Source organism: Periplaneta americana, chromosome 1, assembly GCF_040183065.1.
Source record: "Periplaneta americana isolate PAMFEO1 chromosome 1, P.americana_PAMFEO1_priV1, whole genome shotgun sequence".
In the NCBI taxonomy this organism is placed as follows: domain Eukaryota; kingdom Metazoa; phylum Arthropoda; class Insecta; order Blattodea; family Blattidae; genus Periplaneta; species Periplaneta americana.
Genome location: NC_091117.1, coordinates 104,717,655 through 104,740,047, shown reverse-complemented (window position 1 = coordinate 104,740,047; position 22,393 = coordinate 104,717,655). Strand labels below are relative to the sequence as shown.

The 22,393-nt window shown below is 34.5% G+C and overlaps 1 protein-coding gene across 2 annotated transcripts in view; it reads right to left on the bottom strand.

Annotated features, from left to right (window-relative positions):
* Nucleotides 1-21,838, bottom strand: part of LOC138699426 (DNA ligase 1) — a 91,379-nt gene extending 69,541 nt beyond the window's left edge. The window contains exon 1 of one of the 2 annotated variants that reach the window (XM_069825297.1): nt 21,680-21,838. Coding sequence is in view for 1 of the 2 variants with exons in the window: in XM_069825290.1 (XP_069681391.1) it covers nt 21,522-21,590 (69 nt within the window). In the remaining variant the exon portion in view is untranslated. Of the gene's footprint in view, nt 1-21,521; nt 21,651-21,679 lie in introns of those variants that run through there. The other variant, XM_069825290.1, reaches the window with a different exon arrangement.
* Between the last annotated feature and the right edge of the window lie 555 nt (nt 21,839-22,393).

Here is a 22,393-nt window from a genome sequence, read left to right as displayed (position 1 = left end):
CTATGTTTATCTAAACTGTCTTGGATTTCTTAACTATTTGATTGTTGAGCTTTGCATTGATATTGTCTAAATCCTGCCTGAGCTGGGTAAGTAGATTTTGGTTTTCAAGAAACCAATTAAGTTAATGATCATCTTTTCCATAAGTTTGGCATGTACAATTCTGTAAAAATTGTGGTTCAGGTTAAGAGATGTTCATTCCGTTGCTGGAATACATTTTGAATGTAATCTTTCATTCAATGCATTGTCGAGGACTGAGAAGTTTTAATAATAATGCACTTTGCTGGCACGCATGAGAACACAAAAATAATTGCAATTATTTCTTGTAATAATTGCAATTATTACAAATCTAAAGTAAAAAAACTCCTCAGGGTATGATGAAATAACAAGCAAAATATTAAAAGCGAGTTCACATATTATAGCTGGGCCATTAAGTTATTTATGTAACTATTCAATGTTCAATGGTATATTTCCCGAGAGATTAAAATATTCAGTGGTTATGCCTATCTTCAAAAAGGGAGAAACAACGTCTCCAGAAAATTACAGGCCCATATCACTTCTACCAGTCTTTTCCAAAATCTTTGAAAAAGTAATGTATAAAAGAATCATCATCTAGAAAGATACGAAAGATACAACATTTTAGTCCCAGAACAATTTGGATTTAGGAAAAATAAAGGCACAGAAAATGCAACATTTGTTTAATTGACAAAATTCTGGAGGCAATTAATAAAAAATTACAAATTGGAGGGATTTTCTGTGATTTATCCAAAGCATTTGACTGTATAAATCATAAAATGCTGCTAGATAAATTAGATTATTATAGAATTAAAGGTGTTGCACACAATGGTTTCACTCATATCCCATAGCTAGGGAACAGAAAGTTGAAATCAATACAACTATGAAATCTGCATCGACGTGGGGAACTATTAATAATGGAATTCCTCAAGGATCAATATTAGGTCCCCTACTTTTTCTAGTATTTATAAATGATCTTGCCCTCCTAATAAAAGATGTAGGTCATCGCATATTATTTGCAGATGACACAAATATAGTCATTACAGCCAATAACTCCAACACATTCCAATCTTCAACAGAGGAAATTCTCTTCAAAATATGTGACTGGTTCTCAGTCAATAAATTGGTATTGAATTGTAACAAAACTAACATAATTCAATTTAAATCCTGTGCAAATTCAACCTCGCAAATTTCTAGCGTAATAATTAAAACAACAACCAAATTTATTGGCTTAAAAGTCGATAATGTGTTAAATTGGAAAAATCATATTAAAGAAATTACCCCCAAACTAAATTCAGCTTGTTCTGCTATTAAATCTACCTATGAAAAAAAGATAGTAAATATCAATACCTTAAAAACAATATACTTTGCATATTTCCAATCGATAATGAGTTTTGGAATAATATTCTGAGGACATTCCACAGATAGTAACAGTATATTTCTATTACAAAAAAGAGTAATTAGAATAATGGTAGGTGCCAAATCTAGGGAATCGTGTAGGACTGTTTTAAAAAAACTACCAATAATGCCCATGGCTTGTCAGTATATTTTTTCATTAATAATCTTCCTCGTATGTAATCGTGAAAACTTTGTAACTAATTCAACAGTTCATAGCATAAATACACGTAAAAAAAATGACTTTCATACTCCATCGGAAAATCTATCGTGCTATCAAAAAGGAGTTCGTTATATGGCAGTAAAAATTTTTAATAGCCTCCCTATCGATATAAAAAATGAAACTCAAAACATAAGATTATTTAGGACCAAATTAAAGAAGTATCTAATTTCTCACACCTTCTATTCTGTAGGTGAATTCATGACATTCAATAACACTTCATGAAATTGGTACTAAAACTTTGTGTTGTGCTAGTAGACTATAATGTAAATCTCATCTGTATATATTTCATCTAGACTGTGACTATAAATTAAGACTTTATAATAGTATTACGTTTTTTGACTTGTTCCATATTCTAGCTGTAAAGCAATGTATGAATACCATGGAATGTTAATAAATACAATACAATACAATACAATATAACATATGCATTCAAAGAGCAAGGTCAAGCAATCAGCTGACAAAAGTTGACAAGGTATATGCATATATATTATTTTAATGTACCGAAATACAGTACATATGATATTTCCATGCAGGTATTCTGTGTCATCATACGATGAAAGAGTAATGGAACAGAGAAAAATTCTCTCCGGCACCAGGATTTGAACCCAGCTCTACGTGCTGATGCTTTATCCACAAAGCCACACCGGATACCCATCCCGGTGCCAGACAGAATCGTCTCAGTTTAAGTTCCAACTCTTGGGTTCCCTCTAGTGGCCGCCCTCTGCACTACGTCATAGATATCTATGAACGTAGGACTGAAGTCCACACATGTGCTGAGGTGCACTCGTTATGAGTGACTAGTTGGCCAGGATCCGACGGAATAAGCGCAGTCTTAAATCATGAAGTGATTTACGCATATCATACATATTATTTTAGTGTACCGAAGTACATAGGATATTTCCATGCAGATATTCTGCGTCATCATATGATGAAAGAGTAATGGAATGAAGAAAAATTCTTCTTTCCGGGTTCAAATCCCAGTGCCAGAGAGAATTTTTCTCCGTTCCATTACTCTTTCATCGTATGATGACGCAGAATATCTGCATGGAAATATCACATGTACTTCGGTACATTAAAATAATATATATGATATGCGTAAATCACTTCGTGAATTAAGACAGCGCTTATTCCGTCGGATCCCGACCAACTAGTCACTCATAACGAGTGCACCTCAACACATGTGTGGACTTCAGTCCTATGTTCATAGACATCTATGACGTAGTGCAGAGGGCGGCCACTAGAGGGAACCCAAGAGTTGGAACTTAAACTGAGACGATTCTGTCCGGCACCAGGATGGGTATCTGGTGTGGCTTAGTGGATAAAGCATCAGCACATAGAGCTGAAAACCCGGGTTCAAATCCTGGTGCCAGAGAGAATTTTTCTCTGTTCCATTACTCTTTCATCATATGATGACGCAGAATTAATTGTAATCTTATTGTTCATGTTATAGTTGTAATCCCCTGGTAGAGGGGCAGAGAAGGCCTGACGGCCTTATCTCTACCAGGTTAAATAAATAAATCTAATCTAATCTAATCTAAATATCTGCATGGAAATATCATATGTACTTTGGTACATTAAAATAATATATATGGCTTATTCTGTCGGATCCCGGCCAACCAGTCACTCATAACAAGTGCACCTCAGCACATGTGTGGACTTCAGTCCTACGTTCATAGACATCTATGACGTAGTGCAGAGGGCGGCCACTAGAGGGAAAGCAAGAGTTGGAACTTAAACTGAGACGATTCTGTCCGGCACTGGGATGGGTATCCAGTGTGGCTTAGTGGATAAAGCATCAGCACGTAGAGCTGAAAACCCGGGTTCAAATCCTGGTGCCGGAGAGAATTTTTCTCCGTTCCATTACTCTTTCATCGTAAGATACATGCAGTCCATTACTAATAACCAAATTCTGTATGTTGTGCATAAAAAGTGAATGTGCCTAAATTCAGTCCTGTAAGAAAAGGAATACAACAAACCTTGTGCATTAAATGGAAGATAGTATTCGAAATACAATAAGATATTTCAAGAGACATACAATGTGTGCACTTACAGCTTTAAACCAATGTTTTTATTTAAGAACACAAGTCTAATTTTGTTAATAGGCCTAACAAAAGTTATGTATAAGGTTTCTTTTTAATTAACGAAAATAATAAGAAATTTCATGATAAATACAGCAGTTTTCCTCTGGGACATACATCTTTAAATAAATCAACATTTTTTATTTAAGAACAAAAGAATATATACTGTAACTTATGAAAACTAGAAATGATAATGTAGTATAATTTCCATGTTCTTATTTATGCCTAAACAAAAATAATGTATAATGTAATATGTTTTTAATATATGAAAACAGCAATAAGAAATTTCAAGATGCAAAGGTCTACAGAACATTTCCCTTGGGACTTACAACTTTTATATCAATCAATGTTTTTATTTAAGAACACAAGCATGTCTAATTTTGCAGAAGTAAGCCTGTTCCTTCTTTCTTTCAAAATTAAACCTGTTTTTGAGAATATGTGCTTCAAAGGAACTGATGTTGCTGGTCACGAGGTTCTCAAGAATAAATCACTTGTAAAAATGAGCTGCTTTTTTTTTTTTTTTTTTCGAATGATTTTCTTAACATTTCGAATATTTCAAATGATTTTAACAATCAAATAAATCGAATGACTTCATTCGAATAGTTCTCAACACTACAATTCACCAAGTAAACTGTATGGCACTGCATTTTCGAGAGCAGCCTGTCATACAAACTGTCATCAAGGGTTTTGAGATGTAAATATTTCCATTCAACCAGGATGTCTTTTCTGATCACTTGTTTTATTCTTCAGAAATTATTAAAAAACAACTTCAAGAGATGGCTGCCCAGCAGGAATTGCCACCAGGAAGAGTAGACACAGATATGTCACTGGAACCTCAATCATCTGGTGGCATTTCTGTTAGGCATACAAATTCTTCTGATTCCTCTGGAGATTTGTATAGTATACAAATAAATCTTCCACCTCCCGAAAAAAAAAAAAAAAATATCTGTATGTAAAGGCACCTATGAAGACCAACCATCATCATCATCATCATCATCATCATCATCATCATCATCATCATCATCATCATTTGCAGTGTCACCTAAAATATTTATGCACCCTCCACAACAAAACATCAGAGCAAAGAGAAGAAACAAAAGCAGAAGGGAGAAACTACCACAAGATCTCAAAAGGTCAACGCGAGATAAAACATCACAGAAGTGAAGAAAACTTTTCCAGGACCTTTCCATTAAGAATAGGTCAAAAGAGGAATGGGCTAAAAACGAAAACAAGAAGATGAAGACTCAATCTCTGAGTAGGAAACAGATAGTGAAATGTATGCAAATATCAAAAATAAAGTAGGTTGGATACAATGTGTTGTGTATCATGGATTTATTTTATTTTATTGGGTTATTTTATGACGCTGTATCAACATCTAGGTTATTTAGCGTCTGAATGAACTGAAGGTGATAATGCCGGTGAAATGAGTCCGGGGTCCAGCACCGAAAGTTACCCAGCATTTACTCATATTGGGTTGAGGGAAAACCCCGGAAAAAACCTCAAACAGGTAACTTGTCCCGACCGGGATTCGAACCCGGGCCACCTGGTTTCGTGGCCAGACGCGCTGACCGTTACTCCACAGGCGTGGACTGTATCATGGATGAGGTCATGAGGAATACATCAATGTCAAAGATGATGACACATTTACATGTGACTTTTGTTCATAAAATTGTTTTACTCCACACTCTTCACTAAATAAAAACATTTAATCTGAGTTTTATAGGTTTCATGTGGCCACCTGATTATACTCTATCTATGGAGGGGGAAGAGAGAGGAAAGGGAGAGAGTAAGACAAAGAGAGAATTCAAGCTCACTACCTTTCAGCAGATTCTCAAAATTAGTTCTTATGGGTTGCAGTTGCAAGATTCTTTAGTACTCCCAGAAAGAGAGAAAAAAAAAACAATTATTTTGCTATGTTAGTTAACACTACTCCAGATAAATCACACAATGAGCAGACAATTTTAATTATAAAAAAGTTTTATAGGCCTCCTGTGCTTCTTCATTTAAAGTACAAAGTAAAAAAAGGAAATGGATATAAATAAAATTTAAATAGTTGAACTTGATGTTTGGACAAAGAAAACTCAACTTCATATATATGCTGCTTATAATCCACCAAATAATACTCCTAACATTGAACATATTAAAATACAGTGAAACCTCGGTAATACGTTCAAGGGACCTCATAAAAATAGCGTACTAACGGGACCATGTATCAGCGAGAGTGGGTCATTTTTGGATTTTTTAAATTTTAACACAAAGGTATGAATCAGCATAAGCATTGTTGAAGGATTAAATACTGTAATTATGCAGAATAAAAAATTCACGATCTTTCACTATTGTTCTAAGTGTTGAAGAGGGATTCCTAATGATTTTTCACTATTGTTCTAAGTGATGAAGAAGGGATTTCTAAAGATTCCACCAACTGTTTCTGATTCATAATGGTGTTTTCATCATGTTTACAGAGAATTTGTAATTTCTCCGATATCAATAAAGCTTCCATAACTTTGCCACATCATAAAATTTAATTGTTAAAAGTACAATATTCCCCTATAAGGACATACATAAATATACTTGGACTTCTCCAGATGGATTGACACATAACCAGATAGATCACATCTTGATAGATAAAAGAAGACATACTAGTATAGTAGACATTCGAACCTTCAGGGGGGTAGACTGTAATTCTGACCATTATTTGGTAATTGGAGAACTAAGAGAAAGACTATCAGTAGCCAAGCGAGTAGAGCAACAAGTTAATATTAGAAGATTCAATATTCCGAAATTAAAGGACGAGGAAACTAAGCAACATTATCAGGTCGAAATTTCAAATAGGTTTGTCGTATTAGCAAGTTCCGACGATGTTGAGGAAGAGTTAGATGTGAATAGCATGTGGTTTGATGAAGATTGTTGCATGGTAGTAGAAAGAAAGAAACAGGCAAAATTGAAATTCTTACAGGATCCAGTTGAGGTGAATAGAGATAATTATTTCAATATAAGACGGGAAGCAAATCGTACGCTTAGGAATAAAAAGAGAGAATACTTGAAGGAAAAATTGAATGAGGTAGAAACAAATAGTAAAAATAAAAACATTAGAGATTTATATAAGGGCATAAAGGAATTCAAGAATGGATATCAGGCAAGGGTGAACGTGATCAAGGATGAGAATGGTGACTTGCTTGTAGATGCTTATTCAATCCTGAACAGATGGAAAAACTATTTTGGACAACTACTAAATATACATAGGCCAAATAGAAATGATCGGGACGAAATTGAAATACAAACTGCTGAGCCATTTATACCCGAACCCACACTTTAAGTCGAAATTGCGATAGAAAATCTGAAAAATTATGTCTCCAGGTATCGATCAAATTCCAGCAGAATTAATACAAGAGGGTGGAAGCGCATTATCTAACGAAATTTATAAGCTTCTACTTGCTATTTGGGAAAAGGAAATTGTACCAGAACAATGGAAGGAGTCCATTATCGTACCTATCTTTAAGAAGGGGGACAAGACTAACTGTAGTAACTTTCGAGGAATATCACTTTTGTTGACATCGTACAAAATTTTGTCCAATATTCTTTTGAGAAGATTAACTCCATATGTAGATGAAATTATTGGGGATCATCAATGTGGTTTTAGGCGTAATAGATCAACTATTGACCAGATATTTTGTATTCGACACATAATGGAGAAAAAATGGGAGTATAAGGGTACAGTGCATCAGTTATTCATAGATTTCAAAAAGACATATGACTCGGTTAAGAGAGAAGTTTTATATGATAATCTTATTGAATTTTGTATTCCCAAGAAACTAGTTCGATTAATTAAAATGTGTCTCAGTGAAACGTACAGCAGAGTTCGTATAGGTCAGTTTCTGTCAGATGCGTTTCCAATTCACTGTGGGCTAAAGCAAGGAGATGCACTATCACCTTTACTTTTTAACTTTGCTCTAGAGTATGCCATTAGGAAAGTCCAGGATAACAGAGAGGGTTTGGAATTGAACGGGTTACATCAGCTGCTTGTCTATGCAGATGACGTGATTATGTTAGGAGAAAATCCACAAACGATTAGGGAAAACACGAGAATTTTACTGGAAGCAAGTAAAGAGATAGGTTTGGAAGTAAATCCCGAAAAGGCAAAGTATATGATTATGTCTCGTGGCCAGAATATTGTACGAAATGGAAATATAAAAATTGGAGATTTATCTTTTGAAGAGGTGGAGAAGTTCAAATATATGGGAGCAACAGTAACAAATATAAATGATACTTGGGAGGAAATTAAACACAGAATAAATATGGGAAATGCCTGTTATTATTCGGTTGAAAAGCTTTTATCATCCAGTCTGCTGTCGAAAAATCTGAAAGTTAGAATTTATAAAAACAGTTATATTACCGGTTGTTCTGTATGGTTGTGAAACTTGGACTCTCACTTTGAGAGAGGAACACAGGTTAAGGGTGTTTGAGAATAAGGTTCTTAGGAAAATATTTGGGGCTAAGAGGGATGAAGTTACAGGAGAATGGAGAAAGTTACGCAACACAGAACTGCACGCATTGTAATCTTCACCTGACATAATTAGGAACATTAAATCCAGATGTATGAGATGGGCAGGGCATGTAGCACGTATGGGCGAATCCAGAAATGCATATAGAGTGTTAGTTGGGAGGCCGCAGGAAAAAGACCTTTAGGGAGGCCGAGACGTAGATGGGAAGATAATATTAAAATGGATTTAAGGGAGGTGGGGTATGATGGTAGAGACTGGATTAATCTTGCTCAGGATAGGGACCAATGGTGGGCTCATGTGAGGGCGGCAATGAACCTCCGGGTTCCTTAAAAGCCAGTAAGTAAGTATCAATAAAGCTTTCCGTTTTACTCCTTTATTTACATTGGCACTAACAAGTAACTTCACAGTTGTACACAATGCACCGGTCAAGTCTTCACTGATAATGCGATTTGCAACTGACAGCAAGAACAGACTCTGAATACACTAACTTGCAGGTACTCAAGGGTCGCATTCCATTCTATTGTATTCACCAAAAACTCCTACAAATCCTTGAACATGCGGGCACTAGCGGTAACTGTAGAAGTCCAGTTAGTATGATATTTTAGAATTTTCAGCAGATGAAAGAGTGTACTAAACAGGATGATGAGCGTATTAAGCGGTGAATTTTACATGGTTTTATATAGGGGCGTCAAGGGACCGGACAAAAAGAGCTTATAATGTGGGATAGCATAACAAACGGCATGCATTATCGGGGTTTCACTGTAGTTTGAAATACAAAGTAATTGGATATTTTAATACTCACTCAAGACGTTGGGGTTATGGGAAATAAAATAATGCCACGAAAGTTACAGAAGAACTTTACAATTCAACATCTTTAGAAATAATACGTTATAAAAAATATCCCCCAACTTATATCCATTTTAACTGCTACTGTGGTTCAGTGCAGATTTGGACCTGACATCTTTCCATCCAGCTCTTGAAATAAATATCAGTCTGGTAATTCATTACAATTATCTAACAAATGAACCAATGTAAAGGTCGTCTTACAAAATGTTCTAACGTTTATATCACACCATTTTTCGTTCCTGTATTGATGACTGTGCCATTGGAACCAGTTGCAACCAGTTTATTTAAGTGTATGTTATTTGTGTTGAGAAAATTAAAAGTATTATACATTTTCTAATATTTTCGGCAGCACTACTGCCCATGTCATGTGACCCATATAGAACAAACCAGGTTCTGATAAAATAACCACTTCTTCTTCCTTTATAATTTTTTGAGTTTTAATGTTGCAAATACTCAACAGTATTTCTGGAGGCAACGTATATAAGATAGAAATCTAGTTCATTAAGAACCTAATGCATGAAATGCTGAAATGTCTGGGCTGAATTTTATAAACTAAATGCTATAAACAAAAAAGATCAAATGGGGTTGTTATTGCAGTCTTTGGAATGTCTTCTTTCTGAATTGGTACTTGATGATAGGCTCGACAATGGTCGGAAAAAACAGTTTCCCCATAAAGAAAATGCGTGCAGTCCTGTATGTGAGAAAGCAGGTATTGATCAGGTACTGTAATCGAATTCAGGCGGCAATAGTTACCATATGGCTGCCACTCCCCATTACACTTACGAACCATATGCGGAGGACTTGAACAGCTACTCTTTGTACAAAATTAATTACACAAATCAAACGTCTTATGTTTGGGATTATAACATACTGGTAATATCAGCTATGTGATAAAAAGGTGCTGGTAAAATTAGCTATATATGTGCAGCTCCCAATATTTTATGTTATATTATTGCTGAAAGGTTTAAATTATCTGAAAGTTGATATATTTGCATTGTTGCTATAGTAACAAAGAAGGTAATAATGTTTTAACACATTGATATAAACACAAACTTGTATTTTGTGAAGTTTTTTCACTCTCCTGTAAAACCGGCTTCAGATCACATACTGTAGTTTCCCCTAACTATGGTCCACATTTGTCACATTTTTCTTTGTATATTTAATACTATTCATCCAGATTAAGTGAAATTTTGTCTTCGGACTCTTGTAAGTGTATATTAAATAAATATTGACATATGTGTTTGAAATTATTTAATTACAAGTGTTGAAAAAATAATAAGCATTGGTACATGTAGTTGTATTCTGAGTTGTCCAACTATGGTCCACTCATATATTCATGCTTGAAAGCATGAATGGACTATACCTGGATCTGTAATTATTCGTAAATAAATAAATTGAGTTTCTAATTTAAGGGTAGAAACATAATCTAGCACAGAAATATTAAAAATAAATGAAAAGTACATGGATTCTTTTTATTAGTACACATTGCATAAACACACAATAAATAAGTGAAATCTGAAAATCATTTTCCTGCAATAATGAACAACTACACTCACCGACAAAAATACCGGGCCACCTAAAGTTTCTCATTTTTTTCTGAGGTAAGAATCAGAAAATCCATTATGAAATGAAGACAACATTGCTTCCCAGAAAACAAAAAAAATTCTTGTTTATTATCAATTGCGCTATTATTTTCAACGCCAATCAATGGATATAATTAAAAGTTGTAAAAACTTACAAATTGTTTCAATTTTCTTTCAAATGTTCAACTGATTTCGTGGCCATCCAGATGTTACTAAGAGCGGATACTGCCTCCCCTCAGTAATTGCCACTTCTTACTATACATGAAACAACAGCTCCATTGTTCTTCACTTCCAAAACTTTCCCTGGCCACAATTCCTCCTCATAAGTAATTACCATATAACTAGGCCTATGTGCCTTTAGCATTATTTTAACAGATTTCGTCTTCTTTTCCACATCTGACTCACTGTCTGTAAATATGGAGAGTACACCGAAAACATCATAATCTGTATCCAATTCAATTTCATAGCTCTCATAGTCACTTACAGGGACGGTTGTGATCCTTCTACCCTGAAGTTTTCGTTTTACCAGACCATTATTCGTGCTAGTACCATTGCTGCTGGAACAGCCTGTTTCTTTATTTACTGGACTATAATGTTAAATGGTGTTTTAGAATATACTGAGATACCATATTTGCAGAAGTAAATAATCAAATTGTTCACATTTCATTAAAACAAATATTTCAAAATGAAATACAACTATGGTCCACGAAAAATTGTGGTACATAGTTGAGGACTGATTTCTAGCCTTGAGGTTAAACATTTTTCAAGCAGAGTCCTTAACCTCTGCCAATTTAATTATTACGTGAAAGTAAACACTATATAGCCAGGTTTAACCCTTCTCCGGGCAACAAGGGTCTGTCGGGCCCTGGCACTACTATTTTTGTGAATAAAATTAAAGCTATTATTTCTACCTACTTGAAATTTAATGACTTTGTTAATTTCTGTGTTTTTTATATGTAGGGAGAAGGAAAATATTGTAGTATTTTGCACAAATGTTCTAGAACACTTTTACTTCTTTAAAGTCTCAACCGGGCATGCAGGGTCTATTGGACCACAGTATATTTTATTGGTTTTTCTCACTTCGTAACTAGGTTTCGCTCTTTGAAACCATTCAGTGATAATCTGACGGCAATGGAATGTTGGCAAAGTTATTTCCGAAGCTCAACAACAATGGCATTTAAAAAAATGGACCAATTATGCGTTATAATAAATATAAATAAGTCAGTGTGAAGTTATGCTAGCCATAATACGGTGCAGTTTATAATAGAAAGAGTGACTGAATCTCTCACCTTTACTTTATTTTTATATGGGAGTAATTATTATGGAAAAGCCGAAGAAAGTCAAAGAGACAAAGGTACGGTCTTTAGATGTTACAGTATATTTGAATGCATCTTAGTTGTGCTGTTATACTGAAGAGTTGTAATTAGGTCAAATATTCTGACAGACTCAGCATAAGTACTTGTGTGAAGAATCAATTCAGGATTTGCTTAGAGAACCTGAGCTAAGAAAAGACGATTCTAGTTACGAGCCAAACGGTAACGCCGATAATGAGGATCTATCTATCAATGAGAAAAGCAGTTATCGCCAATGTGATCCAAAAGAGGTCAGTGTCGACAGTCTAGAACTAGGATATGGGGGGAAGCATTCGTTCAAACTGCTAATTTCTTTGGTAAAGATGGCACCACGTGGAACTCTCAGCCTTTTCCGACAGGCCGAGCTAGGGCTCACGATATTACCAAAGGGTCAATAAATAAAGTCACTCTTTCACCTGGGAAATCTATTGATGCCTTCAATCTTTATACTGATTCAGTTATAAGTGACATAAATAATCAAGAGGCTGAGCGACTATATTTGGAAATAAATTTTGCACACCCATGAAAGTGTTGTAACGACACTGAATTGCTGCCATTTTTCGGTCACATGAAAAAAATACTAAATTATATCATTTATGTATATTATCAAGGGTGCTTTGGTCACTATAATAATATCATTATTAAAGAAGATTAATATTGTGTACAATAAAATGATTTTCTTCTGTCAATGTATTAAAATGGCATGTGGGTCCGACGGACCCTTCTTGCCCATCAACGTTACAAAAGTAGGTTGCCCGGAGAAGGGTTAATTGTGCAAACAATCATATATCTATAATTTACCAGTTCTACAGAGGAGAGCTTAATAAAACAGACAAACACAAACTGAATGATTTCGTGTCTTCACACATTCAATAGAACGATGCACACTGACCTTGTTAAGCATCCATATCATTGCCACGTGTAATGGTAGATAGAAGCATCTATGGGGAACATAATTCCATCACAGGGGCGCCTTAAATGGAAAACACCGAACTCTTGGGGAACTAAGTAGTACGTAATGCGTTTTGAACCATAGTTGAGTGCCTGGACCATAGTTATGGTAAATTACCGTAGCAGTTTTTATATAGTAAAAATATTTCAGTAATCATATGCGTGATATTATCATGTCTTAAATGATAGAGATCCACCACTGTGGAGTAATGGTCTGACCGTGAAACGAGCTGGCCTGGGTTCAAATTCTGGTTGGGACAAGTTATCTCGTTGAAATTTTTTTCGCTGTTTTCCCTCAACCCATTAAAAGCAAATGCTGGGTAACTTTCAGTGCTGGACCCTGGACACATTTTGCCAGCATTATCACCTTCATCTCACTCAGATGCTAGATAACCATAGTAGTTGATAAAGCATCGTAAAATAACCAATTAAAAAAATTAACGACAGAATTCCCACTCTGACTTCAATACTAATTTATTTGTCGTACATCTCATAAGAAATGTATCTATGCAACTGAATGGATGACAGAGTAAAAAAAAAAAAAAAAACGAGATGAAAACTGCTGACATGTGTTAAACTGATCAGGGGCTATACGAGTAAGTTATTCATTATTGCAGTATCAATATTTTTATCTCATAACATTTTTTAGATATAGGCCTATCATAGAAAAAACTATTAAAATGCTGTAACACGCACAGAGACATAGTATTATTATTCTTCAGATATGACAACAAAATAGTAGTTATAAATTGTGGCTTCTCTCTATAGCTGAATTAGATATATACTGCAACTAGAATATGGAAGAAATGATACAATACAGGCACGTACTAATACAAACTGTGCAGAGTACAAGCAGTGGCACACATTCACACACACTATGTGTTACTTTGAGTCACAGGCACTACTAAATATAAGACACAAAAGCATTGTGTATATTAAATATACCTCAGCAGTGGAGTATGTCCAACACAATGCTGCATGCTGGCACTAAGCCTAGTAGGCGACCATCACAAGGTTGGCTAGCCTGTCCAAGTAAATACTTGGTGTATACATAATACATTATTAGGACAGTATTTGTGAGTGCCTTGAGTCATAATTTCTATTCCATTCAGTGGTGAATGAAAGGAAATGAGTTTCTACACTTATGACCCCAGTTATTCTCTTCATTCTCAATATTTATTATAAGTATTGTTCATTCCTACTAGAAGGTCAAATAATTGAACTAGCAAGAACTACTGCTCCAGCAGTTGGATAATTTATATAATACATTATATAAAAAAACTGATTTACTGACAAAACAATGAAAATGTGTCAGTAAACTAAATTTTAAACCAATACAGATAAAATTTTCTTAAAATATCTGAGATTATAAACAATTTTATAACAGTTAAAAAAAAAAAAAAATTCATTGTGCTTTACCTTTCAGATTGTAGAACAATATAAAAAACTATATATATGGGCTAGACTATAAAATTATATGGGATAGATCATGACTGAGTACAAATTTCTCTTACATCTTACAACCCAAACAAAATGATAAATACACTACTCATTTCATTCAGTATGCACAGTGCTATCATGGTAATTTTCTTCTCGACCATATGTACCACCCCTTATTTTTTACCCTGAAATATATTTTACCCTTTCTATCCCTCCGACCATCAATTAATGGATGTTTTTAAGTTAAAGAAGAAGTGAAGAAATTGTTTTGCTTCACCTTTAAATTTAAAACAAGCTTGATTTAAAGCAGTGACCAGCAGGGTTGCTGTGAATGGGCCAAAAGCGACTGAAACCCATAAGAGCACAGCCTGTGGGCTTACATTTGTGACATCACGCACTTGCCTGCTACAAAAGTCAACATGCAACGAAAAGTATAATGTTAATTTTCTAAAAATGTACAAGAATTGAAGACTGTAAGTGGGAAACACTGAAAGTGACATAATTACTACTTAATTTATAATTTTCCATGAAAGAAAATCAATTAATGTGCCAAGGCGAATAATTTGGGAAAGGTTGGAAGAAGAAGTTTGATTAGTGTAATATGTAGCTAGTTGGCGATGTATGCAAGTGAAGAAAGAAAGGAACTGGCCACCCTACTCCATTATCTCCTGGTTTAGTTCCCTCCTAAGTGTTGCCTTGCTGGTATCAATTGTGAGGTTCAGACCTGTCTTCAGACAGTTAACTAAACAAGAGAAGAAATACAATGCATGAAGGTGCAGTATGGAAACAAGATCCTAATAAATGTGGAATACAGACAATGGATTTTAAAAATGTTATAGTAAAATGACAGTGACTTTGAGATGTAATACAGACTCCAATTGATAAAGTAACAACAGCATAGCAGAAATAATGGTATAAACAAATAAATATTAGCGATAGAGATTTTAAAAGTATAATCTTATTATCTTCATAAGAAATGCATAAAAATACACATTAACATAATTTTCAAGGAACAACAATATAATGAAGATAACTTCATTGCTACAAAGCTCTCTTCAGAATTAACATAAGTCAACAGAATCTATGTGACTATTAAAATTTCTCTGATAGCAGCTTTGGGTTTAGGTTCAAACTACTGTACGTCCTTACTATCGTATAGACTACATTTCTTCCAAAAAAAAAATGGTAACTCTCTCACAACTATGTGGGTAAACTGAACAAACATCCTCCTTCCTGACCAGACGCAGGACAGTCCTGCTTTGAGGATGTTTGTCCTTCTGTCTTCCATGAGTCTGACAGAATGCCTAAATGTTTTCCTTTGTAGAATGTGGACCTCAAATGAACCGCTTTTCCGCAAAATGAAGAAGATTTAGTTAAAAAAGAAACTACAGTAACTTTTTATGAAAACTGTGTAAAATAGCCTATTTAGACATGCTGTGCAACAAATACTTCAAAGACTTAGATATTTTCTAGTGGGCTTCGCTGAAGCATGTTCCTCTGTGGTCTGAGGTGGAAAAGGGTGCTGAGTTCATAGCTAAGCAAGGACTTTTCAAAATGTTGATAGTGATATAAAATTTGACAAGTTTCCCTGTCTGACGAAGATTGTAATTTCAGAAATATGTGGAATAGGTCAGGAGGTTCTGTAAACAAATGTTGGAGAGCAATATTTGTTCATTTAAAGGACCACAATGTCAGGCATCATCACCTTTCGTCGATTATTTACTTAATTTTCTTTCTAGGTAAAAACACAGATCTGTAAAAACAGTAAGTCTTATATTCCAAAATACACAAAATTGGGACATTCGAAAAATGTTAATTACAAGTAAAAACAATAAAAGTCATTATGACAACAAAGTACAATTTCCAACTAGGCTATCTTGCAATGAATCTTATTTTTTTTTAAGAGTTTTCTAACTTTATTGAAGAAAATTTTGTCATCCAATAAATTTTAATATGAATGTAAAAATGAAGTATAAAAAATAATAGCACTTTATCCTCTGATAAATGCAGGCATATATCTGTAATCAATCAATAATAAAATGTTATTTGCATTGGTACAATAATCATTGCATTTTAATGCCATAATTATGATGACACATTTTATTTCATATACCCTACGCAACTTATGGAGTCCTCCTTTGATCAATAAAAAATCTGGTCAGTTTATATATTGCATTATATGGGCCATAATCTGGAAAAAATCCTAGCCATAACATTGTAGCTATCTTTAAAATCTGGTCTACAAGCAAAAATCATCAAGTAAACAGACAGGCCTACCTACTGTATGTGGATTTTACTGAAAATGATACGCTTATTTTAAATTTACACTTAGTTTTCCTGTGTCATGTATAGTTTTTTAGGTGAGTAGCATTTTATGTCTTATTTGCTGTGAACAACTGAATCACTGATTGGAATAAGGAAGAAAGTCCAATTTTTTCGAAAATAAACTGAGATATAAATTCTTTTCTTGAGCCATCCACCCATCGATTAGTGAAAAAGGAAGAGTCTACCAGCAATAACAATGAAGTAACAACAGCTTACTAAAATTTGCAATTCTTTTATTCATTTATTCATTTATTTTATTCCATAGATCTTACATGAGCAATGAAGCTTTAAGATGTGGAACATGTCAACATTTTACAATATTACAATTACAATTTTTACAAATTTTTATAGTTTTACAATTTAGTAATTTTCTACAATTTTTACAATTTTGTACAATTTTTTTTTTTTACATTTTGGCGAGATGTAGTGAGATGAGATGAGGTTAGTAGAATAAGGAAAGAATGTCCGGACTTTCTTCCTTTTTCCAATCACTATCGTAAGCATCACCACCAGATGTCAGGTAGGAAGTCTGTGTCTCGTTTACATTTGCTAATATTGCTCTCAGTGTGGTTGTAAGCTCGTTGTCTGTAAATCATCCATAGCAACATGAGTGAAAGTAATTCTGATAATGAACAAATAAAACGGAGAAGAAAGAGAGTAAGAAATATTAATGAATAGGCTTTGTAAAAGAAAAACGCAAGAGAGGTAGATCTTTAGGAAAAGAATAACTTACATAACTTTAAAAGGAGGAATTGTGCCAGCAAAACTGCCTCGTCCATCATGAAGGTAAGATCTGTTATGTTTCATGAGTTATATTTCTACTGCTAAATATTTCTCTGAACATATATTATAAATCAAGGCCTCAATGAAGTCTGTACATTTCCCAATGACCACATAAGTAAACTATTTGACTCACTGAAAGAATTACATGTGTTTAGTGATTCTTGTGGCGAACAGAATCGAAATAACACTGCTTTTTTAGTGGGTTATTTTAAGAAACTTTATCAACAGCTTAGGTTATTTAGCGTCTGAATGTGATGAAGGTGATAATGTTGGTGAAATGAGTCCGGGGTCCAACACCGATATTTACACCGGAGACAGAACAACTAGAGGCTTCAGTGACGTCACTACAGAAGAACCCACACACAGCAGAATTGTTTGTTGCACTACAAACTAAAAACGTTGACCATCTACTTTCATTGATCCAGCTGCACTCTCACAATACAATAACTTCTGTTCAGAAAATGTTTTGCAGCTGAATGGTACCGTACCTGCTAGTGCAGGAGGACAGGGTGGTCGGACCGCTTAAAAGTAACCGTCTCCAAGCTTCTAGATGTTCTGTCCCCAGTATACCCAGTATTTGCTCATATTGGGTTGAGGGGAAAACCCCGGAAAAAATCTCAACCAGGTAACTAGACCCTACCGGGAATCGAATCCGGGCCACCTGGTTTCGCGGCCAGACGTGCTAACCATTACTCCACAGGTGTGGACAATAACACTGTTTTACATTGCCTTATTTATCGAACAATGAGTCCACACCTGTGGAGCAACGGTCAGCGCATCTGGCTGTGAAACCAGGTGGCCCGGGTTTGAATCCCGGTAGGGGCAAGTTACCTGGTTGAGGTTTTTCCCGGGGTTTTCCCTCAACCCAATACGAGCAAATGCTGGGTAACTTTCGGTGCTGGACCCCGGATTCATTTTACCGGCATTATCACCTTCATATCATTCAGATGCTAAATAACCTAGATGTTGATACAGCGTCGTAAAATAACCTAATAAAATAAAAAAATCGAACAATGACTGCCAAGTTTCAGGTAATTCAGCACTATTTTCCTGTACGAGATCACTTGTTCCTACGGTGCAAAAACAAGACAGAATCTACTCTATCAAACAATATATTGAGGTGATAGTTAATTCAAGAAAAACACAGAATGCTTTTCATGTCAAGATTATTGGACATCAAGATATCATTGATGTTAAAGAATAGTGGTCACACTTCTTTAAAAAATCTTATATTGCCCTAAATAGTCACATGAAGGAAAAATTTTCACTTGGTAACTGCCGGCATTTGACCTATAAATAGAAAACCCCAGGCTATGTTGTTTCTTCGGAATGGATAGATGGATTGTATCACAAGACATACAGACTTTATTAAGGGAAGAGAAGCATCATCTGCTCCTAGAAATATGGCATACGACTCCAAAGTTCCTATACATCCCAAGAAGCTGCAAGATGTTAACAAAATAATTAAATATATTCCATCAGAGTATCAGGAGTTTTATAACAACATTCTTCAGTGGCCCACAAGAAATCCTATCCAATCTGATGAAGAAGATTAGTAGTTAAATTGTTAATTAAAATTATTTTTAATACAACAGCACAAATTATTAAATTCTTAAGATGTTTGACTGAAATTAAATAATTTTGACACTGTGTTAACAACAGAAATTTAACTAACAATAAATAGCAGATTAAACCTGTGTTTAATTGAGTTTCTTTGAAAATTACCCATGAGAATTGATAATTTATTGGAAAAAGGAAGACTGTCCATCAACTTCAAAAGAGGATAGATTCAAAAATATTTATCGAATGCGCTGAAATGACTTACCATACAGTACAGGGAACTTAGTTCTACAATTTTGTAATGCATCACAAAGCTGTAGGAACAATATTGTAAGTGTTAATAAGTTTTTCTCAAAACATAGGTGCATGAACATACTTCCCTTTTCCAATCAGTGATTCAATTTAAAAAGTCATATTGTACTGATTTTTATTTTTACTTTTTAAACAATAAAACCTGTTACTAAAATTACGCAAACTCCTTAATTCTAACAAATATCTGCAGTAGGTAATACTTAAACTCTTATTTAAAATCCAGTATATTGATTTAACAAAATGCAATACATGGCTGACACCTCAGGATACCTAGTCTCTAGATATAAATCAGTAAGTTTTCAGCATTCAAGTTCAGTGTATTGCAGTTGTTTATAAACTGAACTGATGAAATTTAAAATTCTTATTAATACAAAGTGCATACTAAGTATACCTATTTTCCTTCGGAAGGGATGTAGGCCGATGTGTACCAAATAAATTAGGTCTAACTTACTAGAAATGAACTTTTAAGACTGGAAGCATTTGAAATGTGGATATGGAGAAAAATGAAGCATGTGAAATGGACAGAGAGAATAAGAAACGAAGCTGTGCTAGAAAGGGTGGGTGAAGAAAGAATGATGCTGAAACTGATCGGGAAGATAAAAAGGAATTTGCTAGGCCACTGGCTAAAAAGAAACTGCCCACTGAAGGATGCAATGGAAGGAATGGTGAACATTAGAAAAATTAGGGGCACAAGAAGATATCAGATGATATACAACATTAAAATACATGGGTAAAATGCGGAGAATAAGAGGAAGGAGGAAAATAGAAAAGATTGAAGAATGCCAGGTTTGCAGTGAAAGATCTGCCCTTGGGCAGAACATTATGAATGAATGAACGAATGAATGAGTATGAAATACATATAGGCCTACTATGTTTAAATCTAGTTATATAAGTTGTTTGGCTTAGGCCAGAAAAATTTTGTTTCAATTTCATAAAGGAATTTCAGTGTAAGAAATTAACCTAATTTTTGAAATTAACCTAATTTTTATAATATTTTACTAGTATAGGGTACACCATATAAAAAAGCATAGGCCTACGTGCTAAAAAGCAGAAAAAAGGCTAGTATGTACTGTTCAAATGCTTTGTATCCAAAATACAATCTTAATAGAAATGCATACCGTAAGTAGGCCTAACTACCAAGAGTGAAGAAGAGGTTACCTCTAAGCTTATACTGATGTAACAATATAGGTGTTACAAATAAACAAAAAACAATAAAACAGTAATAACCAAGAATAATATATAAGGTAAGTTAATATAGGGTCTACATGTAGGCTATAGCAAGTAATGTAATAAGGCCATGAAATGTTATTGAGCAAGATAACGCCGAGCCTCCACACTGTCCACACAAGAGTTCGAATACGCAATACCAATCACAACCGTATTTATAACTCAGTGTAGTGCACAATGATAACGTTCTGATATAATATATGCGAATGAACTTCTACTGTATTATGGGTGTATGAACCTGACTAAAAATAAGAATGGGAACTGTGACAGAGAAAATTAACAATAGACTAAGTAATTTTCGTAATCGCAAAACCAACATAATAATTAAATTCAATTACAAATTAACAAGGCCATCAAAAGAATAACTGAGAATTAGGCCTAAACGAGGTCTTTAAAACAAGTTCTTTAAAATAAATTATTTATTTTTATCCTAGGCTTTTGAAATAAGTTGCGCGTACCGGTACTATTGTATTTACAGAATAATATGCTTGCTTGGCGTAAAAACTATTTACATTTCCGCTATCTTTGCATATCTTAAGCCTTCTGTATGGAGAACCATTCGAAATAGCAAAAAATATTGTATTGATCATAACTGCATTTCAAAAATGCATACAGACACAAAGAAAGTCTTTTATCACCAATTTCGTGTAAAGTAGGATATGAAAGAGGTGGGTTTTATGGTTAACATGATTAAAATAGCACATATTTTATACTGACCCACATATAATAACAAAATACAACATACAAAGTGAGCATGTCACAATTATTAGGATTCTAACGCTCAAAAGTGGCGTGTATTATTGTGACTACTTATTCTGCATTTAAACAGTTTCGTAGACAAGATCTATTCCATTTAATTATTTTAAATACTACAAGTGATGCATGTCACCACAATTTCTAGCATGTCTACACAACACTTAACCTATTCATACCGGTACCAGAGAGCTCTCGAATTCATCATCCCATAGTATTGCAACATTAAATTCAAACTTGAATTTCATAATGGGATTAGTTATGCACAAATCTGATTATATCTATTAAGTTTACTCAATCCAGGCATGCATTTCTTCTCGTATGTAAAGCAACAAACCGTTTTCAGAAGTAACTGAACATATTCTTGAAAGACATTTGTCCAGCAGACACGCAACCATTGAAGTTTGATAATACTTCAACTTGTTTATTTTTGCTGTTTGTTGACTGTTTTGGTAACAGGTCGAAAGAGAGAGGTCTGGAATCGATTTTCAGGTCACAAATTTTTGTGAATTTGCCAGCCTGGCCAAGGTGGGATATTAGTGGCAACCTCTACTTGACGAAAGGTTGAACTGCTTGAATTATTTCCCTACCCATTGTTCACTGCTGATGGTGCCATCGTGTACCTAAAATATGAATTATTATGTGGATTTTTACATATTTGATTCTAGATGGAGCAGAATCGCAGAATATCTCGAGAGTACGTGGAATCGCAACTACCGTCATCATCCGTCATCTCACTTAAAAATCTAATTAATATTCCTGTTTGTTAATAATTTCTGTTAAAGTAAAAAGCTTTTATAGGCTGACACTAATGTACCATACATATTCCTATTACAAAAACAACAAAAAAAGTAAAACAAAAAAATAAATGTGAGATGTATTAGGCCAGAGCAGAGCCTTCTTCAGTTACAAGCCGGGGCATGGGTAGGTTTGGCAACGCAGAGTGGAGGCGGGAGATTTTAGAGTGATATTGTGTTTGCTCATTGCTTTCGTTATACGTAACGCGTATTTTTTTCAATATTACTTCATGCACAAAGGTAAGATCAAAATT